The sequence below is a fragment of the Sceloporus occidentalis genome, unplaced genomic scaffold (genome assembly GCF_023333645.1).
Source record: "Sceloporus occidentalis isolate IW3139 unplaced genomic scaffold, rSceOcc1.0.p SCAF_8, whole genome shotgun sequence".
In the NCBI taxonomy this organism is placed as follows: domain Eukaryota; kingdom Metazoa; phylum Chordata; class Lepidosauria; order Squamata; family Phrynosomatidae; genus Sceloporus; species Sceloporus occidentalis.
The window spans coordinates 9,212,660-9,231,304 of record NW_028316988.1 but is presented as its reverse complement, the minus strand read 5'-3'; the positions used below and the strand labels follow the sequence as shown (position 1 = coordinate 9,231,304).

At 44.7% G+C, this 18,645-nt stretch overlaps 1 protein-coding gene across 4 annotated transcripts in view; it reads right to left on the bottom strand.

Annotated features, from left to right (window-relative positions):
* Positions 1–18,645, bottom strand: part of LOC149307821 (intermembrane lipid transfer protein VPS13D-like) — a 107,805-nt gene that overhangs the window by 83,022 nt on the left and 6,138 nt on the right. For all 4 annotated transcript variants that reach the window (XM_089534473.1, XM_089534475.1, XM_089534474.1 and 1 more), the window contains exons 4-22: positions 18,451–18,641; positions 17,658–17,738; positions 16,973–17,089; positions 15,835–15,939; positions 15,580–15,750; positions 15,336–15,436; positions 14,384–14,552; positions 12,998–13,090; positions 12,142–12,358; positions 11,770–11,949; positions 11,167–11,297; positions 9,869–9,941; positions 9,242–9,412; positions 7,062–7,192; positions 6,716–6,848; positions 3,974–6,193; positions 2,720–2,868; positions 1,194–2,237; positions 270–360 (exon numbers count right to left, since the gene is read on the bottom strand). In XM_089534473.1, coding sequence (XP_089390599.1) covers positions 270–360; positions 1,194–2,237; positions 2,720–2,868; positions 3,974–6,193; positions 6,716–6,848; positions 7,062–7,192; positions 9,242–9,412; positions 9,869–9,941; positions 11,167–11,297; positions 11,770–11,949; positions 12,142–12,358; positions 12,998–13,090; positions 14,384–14,552; positions 15,336–15,436; positions 15,580–15,750; positions 15,835–15,939; positions 16,973–17,089; positions 17,658–17,738; positions 18,451–18,641 — 5,568 coding nt within the window. The remainder of the gene's footprint in view (positions 1–269; positions 361–1,193; positions 2,238–2,719; positions 2,869–3,973; positions 6,194–6,715; positions 6,849–7,061; positions 7,193–9,241; positions 9,413–9,868; positions 9,942–11,166; positions 11,298–11,769; positions 11,950–12,141; positions 12,359–12,997; positions 13,091–14,383; positions 14,553–15,335; positions 15,437–15,579; positions 15,751–15,834; positions 15,940–16,972; positions 17,090–17,657; positions 17,739–18,450; positions 18,642–18,645) is intronic.

The following is an 18,645-nucleotide window of genomic DNA, read 5'->3' as shown; positions in this document are numbered from 1 at the left end:
GGCAAGAATCAAGGTATCCCCATAGAAGAGATTCTTCTGGCTCAAAGTTTGTGTACACAGAACCGTCAGAAAGCAAAGGTGACACTTTCTCAGCCACCCATGTGGACAGTTTTGAATTACTTCAGATTTTGGCATTCTGGATAAGAGAGACTTAACCTGTACTACCACCCATCTGCTCTCACTTTGCCCAGCATGAGAAACCATCCCAAAACATAAATTCTGTTACTATAATCCCATCTCCTTATAAAATGTCATCAACTCAGACTCACCGATCATCTCCACGTGGGTGACAAGTTTGGATACGTTCGCCTTTGCCAGTTCATGGGTTGCCTTATTCAGAACTAAGGATAGTGAATGGACCTAAGTTAAGCAGAAAGAGTGAGCTTGGCAATGCACGCTTGGCCATTTTCATTCCCCATTTGCTGAAGCATCCCATGTCTAGATGTGGCTGTTTTCACAGTCAAGAGCATTGAGCCACCCACAAACCAGGGTTTGCCAAAATGCTTCAAACCACAGCTTCTGATTCCGGACTTCAAGGCTACAATCGTCACAAGTTTCCTAATTAAGACACCAAAACAAACAAAACAACAACCAAAAACATTTTATAAACACAGTTGGGCCCAAGGGTGAGCAAAGTCTGGCTTGTGGACTATACATGGTCCTCCTTGGCCAATTCTGTATAACTTCAGGGCTCCTTATGGGTCACAAAATGCCCCCAAATACCCACAAGGGCAGGTTTGCCATGCTTTTAACACACACACATAGACAAAAACCATTTAAACTCAGGGAAGCCCTTTTCCTAAACCAGGAGGGGAAAAAGGCCTCGCCTGAGCATCAAGTAGCCCAAGGGGGCCACCCAGCAAAAATGTCCCCATGTCTCATAAAGGAGATACGGGGACATTTGGGGGCAGAATTTGATTCATTTATTTGCATTCCCTCCACACCTCCTTGGTTTGGCAAAATGTCTGAAATCAAAATGATCATGCATTTTCCAAATATCAACTATCCTACAGAACTGCACTTTCTTTTACATGAACTGAGGTTGGAAGACCTCCTGTTTTGTCTCTTTTCCAAAAGGCAATGAAAAGAATCCGTAGGAAGCGTTCCTTGCAATGTGGCATACACAACCACAACCACAGCCACCCAGTTAATAGTTTAAGAAGAAAATGTAGGAAGGTAGCTCTCTCTCCTACCTTCAGATCCAGTTTGGTATTTACAGAATCTTGGACATCGGAGGTCAACAAGACACTCCTTTCTGACTTAACAGTGTGCTGGACATCTTCCGGCTGCGACTTCATGCTGTGATTCTCGGCAGTGGATCCAATCCCAAAAAAGTCCAGTATCACCACCCAGGTCTGCAGAGTTATCAGAACATCCAAGCAGTTGAAGTCAACATCCACGCTGCGATTGATTTTGCTGTAACAAGAAGCAAACTCCGGGTGCTTCTTGTCCACCAACAAGATGTTGATGTGAACCAAGGATTCGTCAAAGTCACTTTTCCCGCAAGGCATCTTTGATTTGTTTGCAGTGGGAGAAGGTGGTGGAGTCAGGGGACAGCCCAAATCGTCATCTTCTTTGTGCTTTTTGTGGGGGACACACGTAGGCCGCTGATAAAACTGGAAGACGTTTGGGGCTTCTTCCATGTGAGAAGGAAGGGAGCGAGGCATGTCTGGGTACTCTACGTTTGACACCGAGGGGCAAGACTGGGACAGGTACTCCTTGTGCGCTAAGGTGGATGGTTTGGGAGCTCCACGGGAGACCATGAGGTTCTTATACTGTGAGTCTGGGTTCTTCTCAAGAAGGTCCTCCATCAGCAGCGAACGTAAGGCAATCTGGATGGACAAGGTCTGAGGGTGATCCTTAGCAAACTCAATGTCAAAATCCTGAAATTTTAAACTAACCAAACCTTGCGCTCCGAGGGTAAGATCACCACTTAGTTGAACCTGGAGCTCAGAAATATGAAAGGTGGCTTGAATCTGAGTAAAAGACTGCGCTGCTTCCTTGGCGGGTGCAAACTTGTTGGTAGATGAACCAAAGCTGGAATGACTAAAGAGCCCATTTTCTTTCCTGTCGAGAGAAAAATCAGAGCTCGCGCTACCAAGTAACGCTGATGGAGAATCGGAGCTGGGACACGCGGAGGAGGGAAAGCTAGACGGTGGATTGGTCAAATCTTCATTGCAAACCAAGTTGTCAAGAGTCTGCAAGACTTGCTCATAAACGTGTTTCGCCAAAACCACCTGCATTAAAAGAACAAAAAATTATCCTAAACATTGCAACTGTTATTTCTTTATGGCATTTCGACCTTGCATAGTAGCCAAAAGGGTTCTCATGATGGCTTACAAATATGTTGTTTTACAACGTAAAACAGAGAAACAAGTGTCACAGAGAAGGGATATGGCCATCTGAGGAAGCCCATAGGACTGGACTGGGAGCCCTGGAGGGCCAGATTTGACCCCTGACATTTCCTATCCCTGATTTAAGATAGGTTTTGCTATCCCACTTCCTAGGTCTCTCCTCTTCTCTGGTTGTCACCCTGAAAATCTGCTGCCTCAGCTTTCTCTGCTAAGTCCAAATACACTCCCTCTTTCTGGAACCACTTCTCATCGACATCAAGACAAAAGTACAGGACAAAGTGATGAGTGCAAACCAGGGTGACCTACCAAACCCCCCATCATTTGAGTCCATCAAGCACCAAAAAAAGAATTGAAGTACACCATACCTGTAGAGGGTTGACAAATTTCCCCTCAATCCGCATAAGGCTAGAAATCTCGACATCCTCCTCCACGGAGAATGCCAGTTCTGCATCCCTCTCCACAGGAATCTTCTCCAGTCCAAACTGGATGGTTGCATTATTAAAAATGTGGAAAGCTGGGGAGATAAGTATGAAATCTATTATCGAACCACTTTTAATAGCCTTTTTGTACACTAAGATCAAACGTGGGAATGGAAATAGGGCACGTTGGGCAAGGAAGCTCAAGACAGAAACCGGTTCCAGCTTTCAAACCCATGCTCTGTGAAGATACAATGCAGACAGGCTGCATTATTGAGTCCAACCCTCAAGTGTCTACAGATCTACCAAGTAAGTCAAAAGCACGTTTTTTGGCAAGTGGAATGTGCAACACAAACACAGATCCCCTTAATGAGGTTCCCCCTTGTACCTAAGTTTGCAAAATGTAATAACAGATGGCCCTTAACAACAGAGACAAGACTCTGGCCTGTTACAGACTGCCAAAATAAAGCTGCTTCAGGTCTCTTTGGAGGTATGCTGTTTAAAATGATGCATGCACCTTAAGAATCCGGAAGCTGCACCAAAGCTGCGCTCCAGTGCTTAGGAATGGAGTGTGACTTTGGCGCGACCTCCAGACTCTTAGGACCCATGCATCATTTAAATAGCATACCTCCAGTCTGTAACAGGCCTCTGTCTCTCTGCACATTCCAAAGGATTTAAGGAAGAACTGGAAACCACTAGCAAGCATAAATAATGGCTTGGTGAATGGGCCAAGTCAAGGCTGTTGAACTGCTGCAAATCTCATCTCATATTTGGATTGCTTGTTTTAACATACCTATTAAATATTTCTGTTGTGCATTTGTTGGTGGCCAAATTATGCGGTTATTTTGGAGACTGAAGCTATGCACACTGCATCACAGACGTATCTATTTAAATATATTATAGACTGAGCTTCCATGGTCTATGGCCATGAACTGTATCACATGCATGAAGTATCATTCAAACAGGTATAGATCTTGTACATAAAAGCACACCAAAACAGCAAAAGAGCTCACTAACATAGTTAAAAGCATTTCAAATTCAGAGATTAGAAAGTGTAACTTGGTGAGACTACAAGCTCTCCAAATTGACATGCCAGTATGGCCAGAGAAAACTGGAATCCCTTAAAGCCACTATGAGGGTGCAGCTACCAGTAAGACTATGCTCTTGAGAACCAGTAAGCAAGCAGCGCCTTATGCAACTTACCATGGCCTTTGTGTAAGGATTCAAAGAAGTCGTGACGAGTGAATTGAGGGTCTTCTTGGCTGCTGCCAGCAATGATTGAAGGAGGCCGCAAAGTATGTGGCATCTCTGACACACTTTCCTTCTTTCCCGTTAAATGGCTACTGTTCAGAGAATACAGTCGGATATCTCTGATTTCCACCTGAAGCCTGTCATTTCTCAAATTGTCTTCTCCTGCCACAAAGTTCTGGATCGATATTTGCCCCAGATGTCCCACCAGCAGTTCGGGGCTTCCAGGCTTACGGGGTATAGATACAACCGGGGATTCAATGTTCACGTTTAAAATAAGCTTAATCGTTTCCGTTTTGGAACGTACGGGAACACATTCTTCTTCGTCGCTGTTTTCCAAATTAAAGGGGTCCCTCGACCGAGGCGCTGTGTCAAACAGAGACACCATTTCACTATATTCGGCGGTCTTCGTGGCCAAAACGGTGGTCACTCTCGATGCTGCACTCTTCAGCATGCTACGGAAGTTCTCCTCCAGTTCGTCCATGGATAAGGTGATCTCTTTCAAAAACTTAGCAGAGTGGTTGTAATGGAGCGACGCCATCTTGAGGTGGAGGGAACATTCCTCTTTTGACTGCTCCGTGAAAGTGAAGCTCAAGGCATCCGCAAGGTTACCTGCGTCATCGAACTGGAGAAACGCAGGCTTGAAGTGGCCCACGTCGCGAATCAGGTTTTCATACCTGACGGTATTTCCAATACTGACAACATTCTGGTTTTTAACATCCTGTGTCAGGTCCATGAGATGCAGGCAACCAAGAGAGCCATTGACATCCACCTTGCTGCCCATGGAGACATTGACTTTGGTTCCGCCGATGCTCGCCGTCGCAATTTTCCGACCAAGTTTTTCTCCATTGATCGCGGTGACGGTCCTAAGCAGAAGTATATTTAACCAATGGATATCTATGGCTACTTCTGTATTTTGAGAATGAGTGGACTGGAACGTTTCCTGGTCAATGAGACTTCTTTCAGCGTCGGTCATCAACGGTTGAGGGCTTGAATCGTCTTTCTCCTTCGGGAAGGACTTCTGGAGGAATCCAATCAACTCGACTATCGTCTCCGGATTCAGAATGATATCCAAGTTGTTCATCTGCACTGATATGACTTGCAGAGTGCTATCCAAGTTCATAGAAGGGCATTCGGCACTCACAAACTGGTATTCTAATTTAATTAAGGATTCGTCGTGTGGGACGAAACTGCCTGGCAACTCATTTGGTGCTCCAGTGCATTTCCCAGCCAAGTGCATCCCATCAACTGGAGGAGCCACACCAGGCCCACCGACGGGGGACTGAGTCCTGCTGTGCCTTAGGCTTCCAGTTGGAACATCAAAGCTGAGATTCTTGTGAGAAGCCATCAAGAGGTCAAAATCGGAGCCGTAGGTCTGCAATGTGTCAACCAGCAACAAACCATGAACGGTAAGCGAGACTTCAGCATCGTAAGGCCTCTTAACAAAATGGGCATTCGTGCCAAACACCTTCAGGACGGAGATATACCGGCCGTTGCTTTCAACACCAAGCTGCATGCAGTTGACTTGAAACTCCGCGAGAAGGAGCTGCGACTCTACAAGAACCTCTTTGGTATGCTGTTCCACCAGCATAACGCTCTGTGTTAAATTCACCACGGAGCTGTGCAAACTTCCGCGCTGCTCCAGATCGGAAGAGCTGGTCTCTTTCCCTGCCTGGGGAGCACTTGACGTTTCAGCATCACGTGCAGTTAGTCTTCCGAAGCAATTGTTCAACGCTATCATTTTATCCTCGTTGATGTGAATTTTCAGATCTGGCAAATGCCCAGACAAGACAGCTCCAGGGTATTTGGGATCGGAGGTGTAAATCAATCTCCGCTCCAGCTGTAAATGGACATTGAACTTCTCCACCACGTGCGTGGGGCCAACATCAATGTCTTGGGCGTACTTCCAGTTGTCCTTCACACGTCCAACCATGATCTGGAGATCCATGAACGACAGGTTGTAGGTGTCGTACATTCTTTTACTCATCATATGTGCTTGAAGTTGCTCTTCGCTGATTTCTACGCCTGTGAATTCAAATGCCTTGTTTCCGGTGGTCACCTTGGCTTCAGGAGGAGGGCTGCTGGGAGGGGTCGCAAGAGGCGTCCTATATTCATCATCACTCAGGTCACTCAAGTCAGATGATGGACCACCTGAACTCTTCTTCTTGTGCTCCTCTATAAATTGAAGAGAAGAGATCAGGCAAAAACACATAGTGTGAAGTCGAAGGCTTTCATGGCTGGCATCCATAGTTTTTTGTGGGTTTTTTGGGCTCTGTGGCCATGTTCTAGAAGAGTTTATTCCTGACGTTTCGCTAGTATCTATGGTTGGCATCTTCAGAGAATGCTTCACCACAGATGCTGGTGAAACATCAGGAATAAACTCTTGTAGAACATGGCCACAGAGCCCAAAAAACCCACAAAAAACTATGAAAAACACATATTCATTTACTGCTGGTTTTAGTTTATTTATGCCCCATCTTTCAAGATATGAAGACAGCCTGCAAGATAATAATATTAGTAATAATAAGAATATAAAAGCCAATAGTAAAAGAACAGTAGTAAGGGACCCTAATAAGTGAAAACCCTATTTAGTGGTTGGGTAGATTCATGTGGGTCTAAATATCACCCCATTTGAGACACAGGCATGCTTTAAAAAAACTTGCACGTTATCTCTTTCCCAAAAACGAATGACTGTACCTTGGTAATTCGTAAGCAGCATTCTTCCTAAGTCAATCACAACTAAAACTGGGTCGGCAAATTTAAAGTCATCGGGGAAGATCACTTGAGGGGCAGAAATATCAAGGCACACTTTCCAGCGCTGGCTGTCTTCCTGAAGAGAAAAGGAACATTTTAAAACACAAGCACTTAAGAAGCTCTACGTAGGTATTTGCTTATAACACAAGTAAGACTGAATATACCCACTCCCCAAATATCTCAGCTACATCACAGGTCTGTTTGGAAGGATGCACTTTTAAAGTTCCTCAAAAGGGGTGGGTTCATGGGGGAGAAGGTATTTGGGGAGGATTGTTTCCAGTCCACTTACAATGAAATCCCCCACAAGCAAGCGGTCGATCGTTTGCCGGATTTCCGCTTTCGTCTGCATCTTAAGCTTGTTGTACTGCCTCCTGGCAGCTTCAGCCACTCGCAGCTCCAGCTCAGACTGGCATCCAAAACCTGTGCCAAAAAGCAGCAAAGGTTGGCACGACGTTTTGTGCAATCAAAAGAAAATAAACTGGCAAATGCATCTGAGGACGTAGACTGAAGTCTAGGAAAGCTCACACTGCCCATTTCTTTCTTTCAGTGAGTCTCAAAGGTGCTACAAGATTGCTCCATGTACTGATTCTACAAACCAACCCGGCTATAACTTTGGAAAGAAACTGGTCTACAATGAGTCATTGGACTGGGACCTGGTCTCCAGAGTCGTAGTCCAATGCTCAAACCATTATACCACTCTGGCTCTCACTGGTCTATGTAGTAAGAGATTTAAAAGAACCTTCTCATCTATTCCACTTCAGCTACTTATATATAAGGTCTCTTGGCCCAACCTCCTCCAGCTGATCTTAAGAGCCAACAGCCGGATCAAGAAAAGGAGGTCAATTCAGCTTCCAACCAGGATGCAAGGAGGATTGAGGTTCCAGAAGCAAGTGACAATGACTTGCAACAGGAGATCTGCATCTCATTGTCACAACGTCGCATCCTTCTCCTTCTGCCCTGACTGGAAGTTGAATGGACCTCCTTTGCTCAATCGGACTGCTGGCTCTTAATGTGGGCTGCGTGACATTTACGTGGTCTTACACTAAGGCCTGTTACAGACTGCCAAAATAAAGCTGCTTTGGGTCTCTTTAGAGGTATGCTGATTAAATGATGCATGCGTCCTAAGAATCCGGAAGCTGCACCAAAGCTGCACTCCAGTGCTTGGGAATGGAGTGTGGCTTTGGCGCGACCTCCGGACTCTTAGGACCCATGCATCATTTAAATAGCATACCTCCAAAGAGATCCGAAGCAGCTTTATTTTGGCCGTCTGTAACAGGCCTAAGATTACTTAGTCTTACAGAATACAGAGCAGGCTGGCAAAAGAGGAGTCCTTGTCGATATGCAAGCGGACTTTAAATTTCCTGGACTTTGCCCAATTGCCGCGTGGCCAGAGAAGGACCTTTGAGCCTGCTATAGATACCCGCTCCCCATACCATCTTAACCACGGACAGAAACAACAAAATGCTAGCATCCAACTAACATCTCTCATTTTTCTCCCGCTTGGTATGTAACATCTTGCCTGGTGAAGAAGCCAGTGGAGCTTCGAAAGCTCGCAACAAGTATGTTGTGCATTTCGGTTTGGTGGGGTTTTGTTTGAATTGAGTAAATGGCCAACGCAGCTACTCCTGTATGTTTCCCAGAATGCAGAGCAGTTAAGGATTCATAACTCTGTTACAAATCTGTAACTGCAATACTGAAAACTAGATGTTATATTTAATAATAATAATAATAATAATAATAATAATAATTAGTAGTAGTAGTAGTAGTAGTAGCAGTAGTATTAGTATTAGTATCCTGCCCCTCTGCACAATGGAACCAGGGTGGCTTACAACATTAAAATACACATTCCAATAAAAATACATTACATATGCCACTATCCAAGCTCCCCTTAAAATACAATTAAACAGTTAATAGTTTAAAAAATCACTTAAAATAATAGCAAACAAACAATATTTTCCTATTTAATGAACTTAAATGCCAGAAGAAGCACCTTTGAACTCATTGATTGGGATGACTATTCCTAACTGCTAAGAAAATACTGTGGGCAGGTATTAATGTACTCAAGATCGCACCACATCAAACACATCACACCACATTCATCATCATCTAAGGCAGTGATGGTGAACTTTTTAGAGGCCGAGTGCCCAAACTGCAACCCAAAACCCACTTATTTATTGCAAAGTGCCATGTCCCTCTGGCTTTCTAGTAACAAACTCTGGCAAACTCTGTGCTGGGACAATGGCACATGTGCCCACAGAGAGGGCTCTGAATGCCACCTCTGGCACGCGTGCCATAGGTTCGCCATCACTGATCTAAGGTGTTCACTGTCACACCACAGAGCAATGAATTTCATGATTTAATAATCTGAAAACCAAAGTAAATCCTGATTGCTATTTCAGAGCAGGGGAAAAAAAGAAGAGGAAAATAAAGGAATACAGAAAGGTGTGTAAAATGGGGAGAAGGATTAACCTGAGGTATGAACCCTTCCCTTGTAGAAGAAATCAGCCACTTTCCTAATGGCTTGCGGGTTGTAAATAATGTTCAGCGGCTGGGTATTGACTTCCAGGCGTCTCTCGAAATTGCTGCGGACCGGGTTTCGCTCATACAGCATCTCAAAAACCGGAACAGCGGGATCAGCGGCTGAATCAAAGCAGAGCACAGCAAACATCAGCAAAGGCACCGGCGTGACACTTGCGATCGTATGGATGTGCTGTCTTTCCATGCTCAGGCCAGTTTATGGTAATAAAAGGGAGTGGGAGAACCACAAGACATAACATTTCTAAGCAACTCAATAACAGGAACAAGAAGTAACCACCTGCCAATATACAAGGCAGCATGCTGCACAATAATGACTTGAACTCAGATTTAGGGAAACGGCTGCTTAACAGTTTTCAAGTCCAACGTCAACTCCAAGAGACCATGTTAACGGATGGCAGGATTTGCAATCCAAACATCTGGAGGGCATCATCAGGTCTGGGAAAGCTATCTTATACTCAAGCAAGTTGGATAATTTCATATGCATTTAGAAGTTGGTATCAATGGAAGGAATGCATTTAGCAGTGGGTACGGATGGGCTGTAAAAATACAAAGCATTACCAGTACTCTGGTTATTTGGATCTGAAGAGGAGGTCTGGAGACCAATGGAAGAGGCACAGCCAACTTCTTTTTGCTAAAAAGAACAAAAGGGATGATAAGCACCTGATGCGCCTCATTCGTTAAACATTTTTAAATCACAGTTGCCTGGATTTTACTGTAATTTTAGTCATTCCTCTGTACAAATAAATAATAACAGTGCACCTATGGAAACAGCACATCTGTCACTGCAGTAATGCCATCTGCAAGCCCTAAAACCAAACATAGGCTCCAGACAATTTGTAGACTTCAAAGCAGGTTTAGTTTAGTTTCAATAGTCACAGAGGGACACAGAATCCGATGGAAGCAAGCTTCAACCGAAGCAATTGCTGGATCCAAGTCAATATTTGGAATTGGGAAATTAATTCACAAGTCAATGAGCAAAATGCTTTAATAAACATTGGTTGTTGCTGTGTGCCTTTGAGATATTCTGAACTTATAGCAATCCTAAGGCAAACCTATGATGGGGTTTTCTTGGCAAGATTTGTTCCTCTGGGGAAGCCAGAGCATCAAGTTCTATTCTTTCAGGGATATGCAGTTATGACACTGGAATGTAGATACTTATCCATCCTCCAGAAAACTGGTTTCTTTTTCAGTTACTCAGGCCTGATTCCCACTACCTTTTAAACCGGATCGCAAATCAGGTTGAACCGGTTCAAATGACCCTGGTTCGGACTTGAGCCAAATCGCTGAAACAGTTTGGAGAGGGGGACCAGGCACCAGACCAGTGATGGCGAACCTATGGCACGCGTGCCAGAGGTGGCACTCAGAGCCCTCTCTGTGGGCACATGTGCCATTGCACCAGCACTAGAAAGCCAGAGGGACATGGCACTTGGCAATAAATAAGTGGGTCTTGGGTTGCAGCTTGGGCACTCGGCCGCTAAAAGGTTCACCATCACTGCACTAGACACATTTAACTCGCGTCTTTCCCCCGCATCTTTCTGGATAAATCGATTCCGCACAAGTGTGAACCAGATGCGGATCAGAATCGGTTTAAATTTGCCCTTCAGATGGCTGGAGCGGGTCCATTTTGAATCGACTCATTTGTGAACGTGAACCACAAGTGGGTTATTTTACAGGGGGAAAATGTGATCGGGGCAAATGTAGTGGGAACCACGCTCCGCTGTCGAATCGATCCATCGATTCGGATTGCAAACTGATTTATTTGTAAGTGGGAATGAGGCCTCAGTTATTAACACAACGTAACACAGTTAAGTTCTGAAATTGCTGAAGGTCATATGCGTCAATGCAACTCAACCTACCGGATTAGGGAAGACAAGGAGAGGGAAGATGGTTCCTTCTGTGGCTAAGTCGCGAAGGAAGAGGCTACCAAGCTGAACCTTGAAAAGGGAGGAATTCCTGCGGGGAAGAGTTTCTGCCAAGATGGTTACGCCTGGAAAACAAATGACAAGAAGCCCAAAGTAACACAGATCACTGCGCTCTTATGTTATGGGGAAAGGTGAAAAGCAGAACAGAGAATCTCTGGTGCCAATGCATACATTATCAATGCATTTGAAGTGGTACAGCTATTGCTGTCTTTTGCATCGCAGGTATCTCATATAAACCTTCCCCAACTAAACAGATGCAGCTCCCTAAGCTGCTCTTCATAGAACAGTGGGCCTCCAGATGTTTTGGACTTCAACTCCCAGAAGTCCCAGCCAGCATGCTCATTGTTCAGGAATTCTGGGAGTTGAAGTCTCAAAAATCTAGAGAACCGAAGGTTGAGAGCCACTGTCACAGAACATGATTGTTGGCAGAAAATTCGCAGCACAATACTGTTGTATATGGCAGTATTGAAACAGGCTTAGCCAGCGTAAGAGGAAAAAACCCTTGTAACAACCAAAATAATTGTTTTCCCCATATACCTGAAAATTCCAGCTGCATGAAAGCTCTTTCGTGGGCCTTCAAGCCTCTCTTCCCAGTGTGCAGCAAAGTGACAGAGCCGCCCTGAAGCTGGAGGTTCAACTTTGCCAAGACGTGATCCCGCTTCGTGAAGGTATTTATGTTGGAGACATCAGCAGTCGGATCAAAAAGTTCATCTGCACCTAGTTTAATGGGATCAAACACCAAAGGCCAATGGGTTCTCATGGCTGAGCAGGGATTTGAACCCCAGTATCCCAGAGTCCTGGTCCAGCACTCAAACCACTAAACCACAGGCCACCGTTATGCATGTGACATGGCAGTATCGATGCGGCTATAGTACATGTGTATAGCAACCCAGATCATTTTCCCCGTACCAGTAGCATCTTCTGGCCTCCACTTCTCCGACGTTTCCGAAAGCAGCCCTTCCAAAGTGTCTGTTTCCATGGCTTCTTGTGATTCACAGTGCCATCCGCCCCAACCGGGAAACCAAGACTGGAGATACTGAAGCATCCCACTTTTGCTGCTGGTGGAAGCTTCCACTTGAATTTCAGACACTGCCTCCAAGGATTCCGGCAACGGCTCCTTAATACTCTGTTTAAAATAAGAAAGTATGGACTGTTACAGACTGCCCAAATAAAGCTGCTTCGGGTCTCTTTGGAGGTATGCTATTTAAATGATGCATGGGTCCTAAGAGTCTGGAGGTCGCGCCAAAGCTACACTCCATTCCTAAGCACTGGAGTGCAGCTTTGGTGCAGCTTCCGGATTCTTAGGATGCATGCATCATTTAAACAGCATACCTCCAAAGAGACCCGAAGCAGCTTTATTTTGGCAGTCTGTAACAGGCCTATGTGAACAAAGATTAAGGGGTCAAAAGGTACCGCTTGCTGCAATTTAGAGTGATAATGCATCCCTACAACAAATGCACTACACTGGAAAGGTCAAAGCCAGTGGTGTCCAAACTCTGGCCTTTCCAGGTGTTTTGGACTTCAGCTCCCAGAATCCCAGACTATTGGCCAAGGTGGCTGGGGCTTCTGGGAGAGGAAGTCCAAAACACCTGGAGGACCAGAGTTTGGACATCACTGGTCAAAGCGGATTGCTGTTGTGGCCCCTCAAGAATAACTGTCTTTTAAAAAGAACTTTTCAGCCCTCAAATCATGATAATAATTACAATAATAATAGTAGTAGTAGTAGTATCATAATCCCAATTTGACAGTTTTTAAAATGTCCCACCTCAGCCAGTTCGCAGAACTTCTTGTAGACTATCTCCCGTAAGATTTTTAGCTCGTCAAAGGTTTGCTCATCCTCAATGCGCTCCATTTCTTCCTACGGATGGCAAATGGAAACACTGGTAAATAGTTAATGCAGAAGATTTCTCAGCTCCTTTTTTTCCAATGGGATTCCCACTGTTTAAAAATCTTCAGAGTATAATGTTAAAAGAACTAGCTCTGGAAGCAGAACACATAAGTGACCCAGTTCAGTGCAAAATGCATAACAGCCAGTTTGGATGTAACACGTTGCAGGTTATTTCAACCAGGAGCCCAACGCTACCCATGCCTACCACTATTTGGCATGTCACAGCTGAAGACCACTTTGTGAATTAAACATAGGGCCCAAACAGACAGCCCAAAATAAAGCTGCTTTGAATCACTTTGCAGATATGCTATTTAAATGACCCATGCATCTTAAGAGGCCACAAGTGGCGCTCGAGTCCTTAGGACTGGAGCATGGCTTTGGCTCGGCTTCCAGCCTCTTAGGACACATGCATCATTTAAATAGCATATCTCCAAAGTGACCCAAAGCAGCTTTATTTCGGCCTGTCTGTTCGGGCCCATTATTTCTTATTACAGGTTTCAAAGCCAAAGAGAACTAGAATTGGGACTAAGCATCCCTGCTTTTTCCATTCAGCCATAACAACTACGCATAAAGTCAGTTTTGACAGTCAGCACTGGTTTTGCAACTCATTTCTGAGCCACGCAGCCATCTAACACCAAATGTTCTATGGTAAGGAATCAAAGTATGAGAGAGAGAGAGAGACAGAGGCCATACCAGATGCCTGCTTCTGTTCCAGGTAACTGTTACCTTGCCCACCGCTGAGCCATCTAACACCAAAGGCCTGGGGCAAAGGTGCAGGAAGACAGAACACTATACGCTATCTCCTCTTTCGGTGGAGCTCATTTTTATTTTAAGAGTTTGTCCTACCCTTCGTCATGAGCCACACTGAACTGAAAAGAAACCTACTAAGAATGCCGTTGCCATCACCAAAAAACTAAGTGGTGTCGTTTTCTAAAATCCAGCCAGAAAGAAGTAATTTTTTAACATCTCACTAAAACAGAATGGTAACTGGGTGGGAATAAAGGCCATGTCCAGCGGACATTGTAGACCTTCTGAAATGACTACTCATGCAATGAAACGTTTGGAGGTGAGCTAGTTGTCCCAACCTATTTTATCTGGCTCACAGATATATGTGTATTACAAACAGATTAAGCCCAGGAGCCAGTATCAGCAATTGAAAGCACACCAGAAAACGCTGCAAGTACACATGGGTACCATGCACACCGGCTCCACAGATATCTCACAAGTCTCAGGGGGACTGTAGGCGTTGCAGACGCCCAATACCTGCTCATCCGCAGAGAGCTCCACTTCTTTCAACATCTTGTAATACAGATCGGTGTAAAAGACAGCGTCTCGGGCCCGGTGCAAGACAAAGTCCCAGGAAGAGCGTTCCCGTTGGTCTCGGATCTCTGCAATATGTGCGTCCAGAGCAAACCTCCACCATTCTCGGCAGCTGAAAGATCCCAAGGAAAGACATTTCCATTAGCAACGCAGGCAGCCTCACCAAAGATGGGTAAGGCCCCTGTGCCCCTTGTCCTGCAATGGCTGCTATTTACTTTTCAGTCTCCAAACTGGGACAATTTACTAGGCAGCGCTGATACAATCCCATCATCTGCACTTCGTATACAGGGAAAATGCCAGCATAGCTTTATATGTAGAGAGAACTTGTAACACCCTTTAGACCAGTGATATCCAAACTCTGGCCCTCCAGGTGTTTTGGACTTCCGCTCCTAGATTCCCAGACCATTAGCCAAGATGGCCGAGGCTTCTGGGAGCTGAAGTCCAAAACACCTGGAGGGCCAGTGTTTGGACATCACTGCTTTAGACTAACTGAAAGAAAGAAGTTGGAAGCATGAGCTTTCATAGACTACATTCTACTCCGTCAGATGCATTTAGTGGAGTGGAAACCAGGGACAGACACACACATATATATATACACACATGCCATTGGTATGTGAGAATGTCCATTCAAAAAGGCTTTGGTTCACGTCCTCGCTTCGGTCTTGAAGGTACCCAATGACTTTGTGGTTCAAACAGGATCTAATCACACCATGTGCCACCGCAACTAGATCCGACATCTCCAAGAACGCATGCCAGTCGGCACACTAGCACTAACAGTAGAAATGCACTCCGTATCCAGACTGAGAGCTGAATCCAGGAGGACATTTACTTAATTTTATTTTATTTATATGCCCCCTTCAAGAAAGGCTGGCGCCAAACCAAAAAGAAGCCGTACTTTTGGGATACGGTGACCTTTGGCTTCCATCTTCTGTATTTGATCTGCCTTTCCTTCCGGTCCAGTTCTTTCAAGAAGTCCATTATTTGCCGGTATTGGGTCTGCATGAACAACACAACATACTGTAGTTGAGAAGGGAATATCTGATATTCAATACGTATTTTCCCAACAGTGTTAGCTTCCGTATTAAATCTATGCAAGAACGCTCCGTTTGCAGAACAACTCCCTCGAAGCAATATTTTACCTGCGAAAGTTTTAGTGGTATCGTCTCCAGCTGGATGTCAAACTCAAGTCGAGGCGTATTCCGTGACCGAAGCGGTTCTTTGGAGCAGTTGCGCTTCAGAAGCGCAGAGGTACACACAGGCTCCAAGATGTAGTTGTGGTCGCAGCTCTCCATACTCCCATCCATAGCTTTCTGCAGATCATAAGCATGTTAATTCCTATAAAGAAAAGAAGGATCTTCTCCCCTTATCCAGCCCGAACCTATGGCTGCTCCTACCTGCAGCTCCCCAGGTGGCAGGTCTCCCAACAAAACACATTTCGTGTCCCAATAGATACTGAAGTCCGCAATCTCCAGCTGCTTTTTCTTCATCAGCTCTTCCACCTTGGAATAGGAAAAACGGTGTGAACCGCAATGGAAGCATAGCACACTGTGCAGAACATCCGGCACAAATTACCCCATTTGAGCATGGTTATTTTGCGTTTGATGCGTTTTATTTTAATTAAGGCACTCTGCGCTGGAGAGCTAGTGCGGTCTAGTGGCATCGGATAATGGTTCTGGAGACCAGGGTTCAAATTCCTCCTTGGCCAAGTCACACTCTCTCAGCCTCAGAGGAAGGCAAAGGGAAACCCTGTCTGAACAAATCATACAAGAAAACCCACTGAAAGGATCATGCCCTAGGCCTGTGTAAGTCGGAAATGACATGAAGGCATACAAAAACAACAATGAATTCCATATTTCTTTTTTTCCTTCTTTTTTATACACCTGTCCCTCCATATTCACTAGGGTTAGGGGCACAAGACCCCCGTGGATATGGAAAAGCCATAAATAACAAACACACTATGTTTTTACCTGAGAGGACACCTCTCTAGGAATCTCTAGGTCCTCCAGTGCAACTCTGTGGTCAACGTCCGACAGACACTTACCAAAGAATTGTGTTGGAGGAGCAACAAAGGCCTAGAAGAGTATTTTCTCTAGGAATCTCTAGGTCTTTCAGTGTGACTTTTAGTTAAAGTTGACCATAGAGTTGCACCAGAGGACCTAGAGATTCCTAGAGAGAACATATGAATCAAATCCGTGAACCATCAAATCCACAAATATCAAATCCGCAAATATGGAGGGATGGGTGTATTTCTTCTTTGGTTCAGTGTTCCATCTACGGAAATAGCTGGTATCTGAAACATACCTAGCATGCCCACACTTAACGATGGGAGTGGTGACCATGTGGACTGGCCATGTTCTCGGACTACAACTCCTAGCAGCCCTAGCAAATATAGCCAATGATGAAGAATGCTACGAGATACAGTCCACTTGGAGGGCTGCACAAATACCATAAATAATAATAATGATGATTTTGACACTGACTCAAAGCATAGGGTCAACAATGCACTTCGGCGAGTGTAGACATTTTACTCACTGGCTCATTTACTGCGTTCTGCACTGACACATTTTTAATGCAGACTCCAAAGGCAAACGGCTGGGATGGGTTTGTGACCCCATCCTCAAACCTCAGGTGGACATCCTGAATGTTTAACTGAAAAGGAAGGGAAAAAAGGGGGATTTCTTTTTAGTCTCCAGAAAACAAGTTAAAATTGATGTCATCAATAAAAACACATGCATCTTAAGAGGCCAAAAGCTGCACCACAGCTGCACTCCAGTCCTTAGGACTGGAGCATGGCTTCGGCATGACTTCCAGCCTCTTAGGACACATGCAGCATTTAAATAGCATACTTCCACAGTGACCCGAAGCAGCTTTATTTTGGCCTGTCTGTTCAGGCCCAATAACCCCACACATGCACAGAATCCAGCCCTATTTGCTAATCCTCCTTGTCAGAAAGAACTGTTAAAAGTATCTACTGATGATTGCTTTTTCTGCCACATATTTGTTACATGCTTCTGTCTGCCCCTAAATTCATGGCAGGTAGGATGCAAAAGCAGCACCTGACACATCCTTCTAATGTGGCTTTTAGCTATGGCAAACCAAACCTCAATTTGACGGATGACTTTTCCCCTTATGCTAACATTAAAAAAAGACAGCGGGTGTTCAGAAGATATCAACAGCATCTTGGAAAACAAGGAATATGCGCATTCGACCAACTTACTTCAATGTTCTCTACAATCCTCGTGACGACAGACGCGGTGACTGAATACCAGTAAGACTCTGCTACCTGCTCCCGTTCTTTCTGGAAAGAGAAGGGAAATACTTCTGTTTTGGGCATGTAAAGAAAAGGCAAGATGTAGAAATGATTCGTTGCCCCAAGCTTCTGAAAATGCAGGGATTCCAGGTTCCTTGCATACACTTAACAGCCAACCGTTCGTCATCATGAGTACATAATAAACACCGAAGGCAGGATGAGCAAACCAATCCAAGTTGGCATGTAGAAACACTACATGCTTCACATCTGTATACCTTTCACTATGAATATCACGTCCGTGTGTGAAAGAGCATGCATAACGCATTATCGGAATACCGGTTTCATGTGACAACTACATATTTCTATTTTGCCACAATGAAAACGGCACGGAGCCACATCTCCCCAAGAAGTGTCCATGTGGCAAATAGATGCCTGGTCTTCAGAAGGGAACACCACTTCAATCCAATGAAAGTAATCCAAATAGCTCCATAAAACCATACCAATATTCACCCACTGGAACTTTAATATAGACGTTTCATCACTACTAAACCCTCTTGGTTTTTTATTTTAAGTAATAAAACAAATCTGGATGATTTGCAGATCACAAAAGAAACCAGTGGCACCCCATTTTCTCCATTTTGAGTACAAATTTTCAGTCTCCTGGATGCATCTGAAACAAGAAACTCTGAGAGGTCGGCGTAATCCGTCGTAACTGCAAATGTAAGTAAGACCTTTTATTGAAAACGTTTAAGCGACTCACTTTCCATTTTTCTTCCAGGGCTAACAAAAGGGCTTTCTTGTTCTCTTTTTCTAGCAGCCGCTCTCTTTCTTCGTCGAAGTCTTCTTGCTTTTCCGGCGACCCAATGAGGTGCAGTTTCGAAATCGATATCACCCAGGGATCGATATGGGGACGGTAAAACGGGATTTGGAGCGTGATCTTGCCAATGAAACCTAC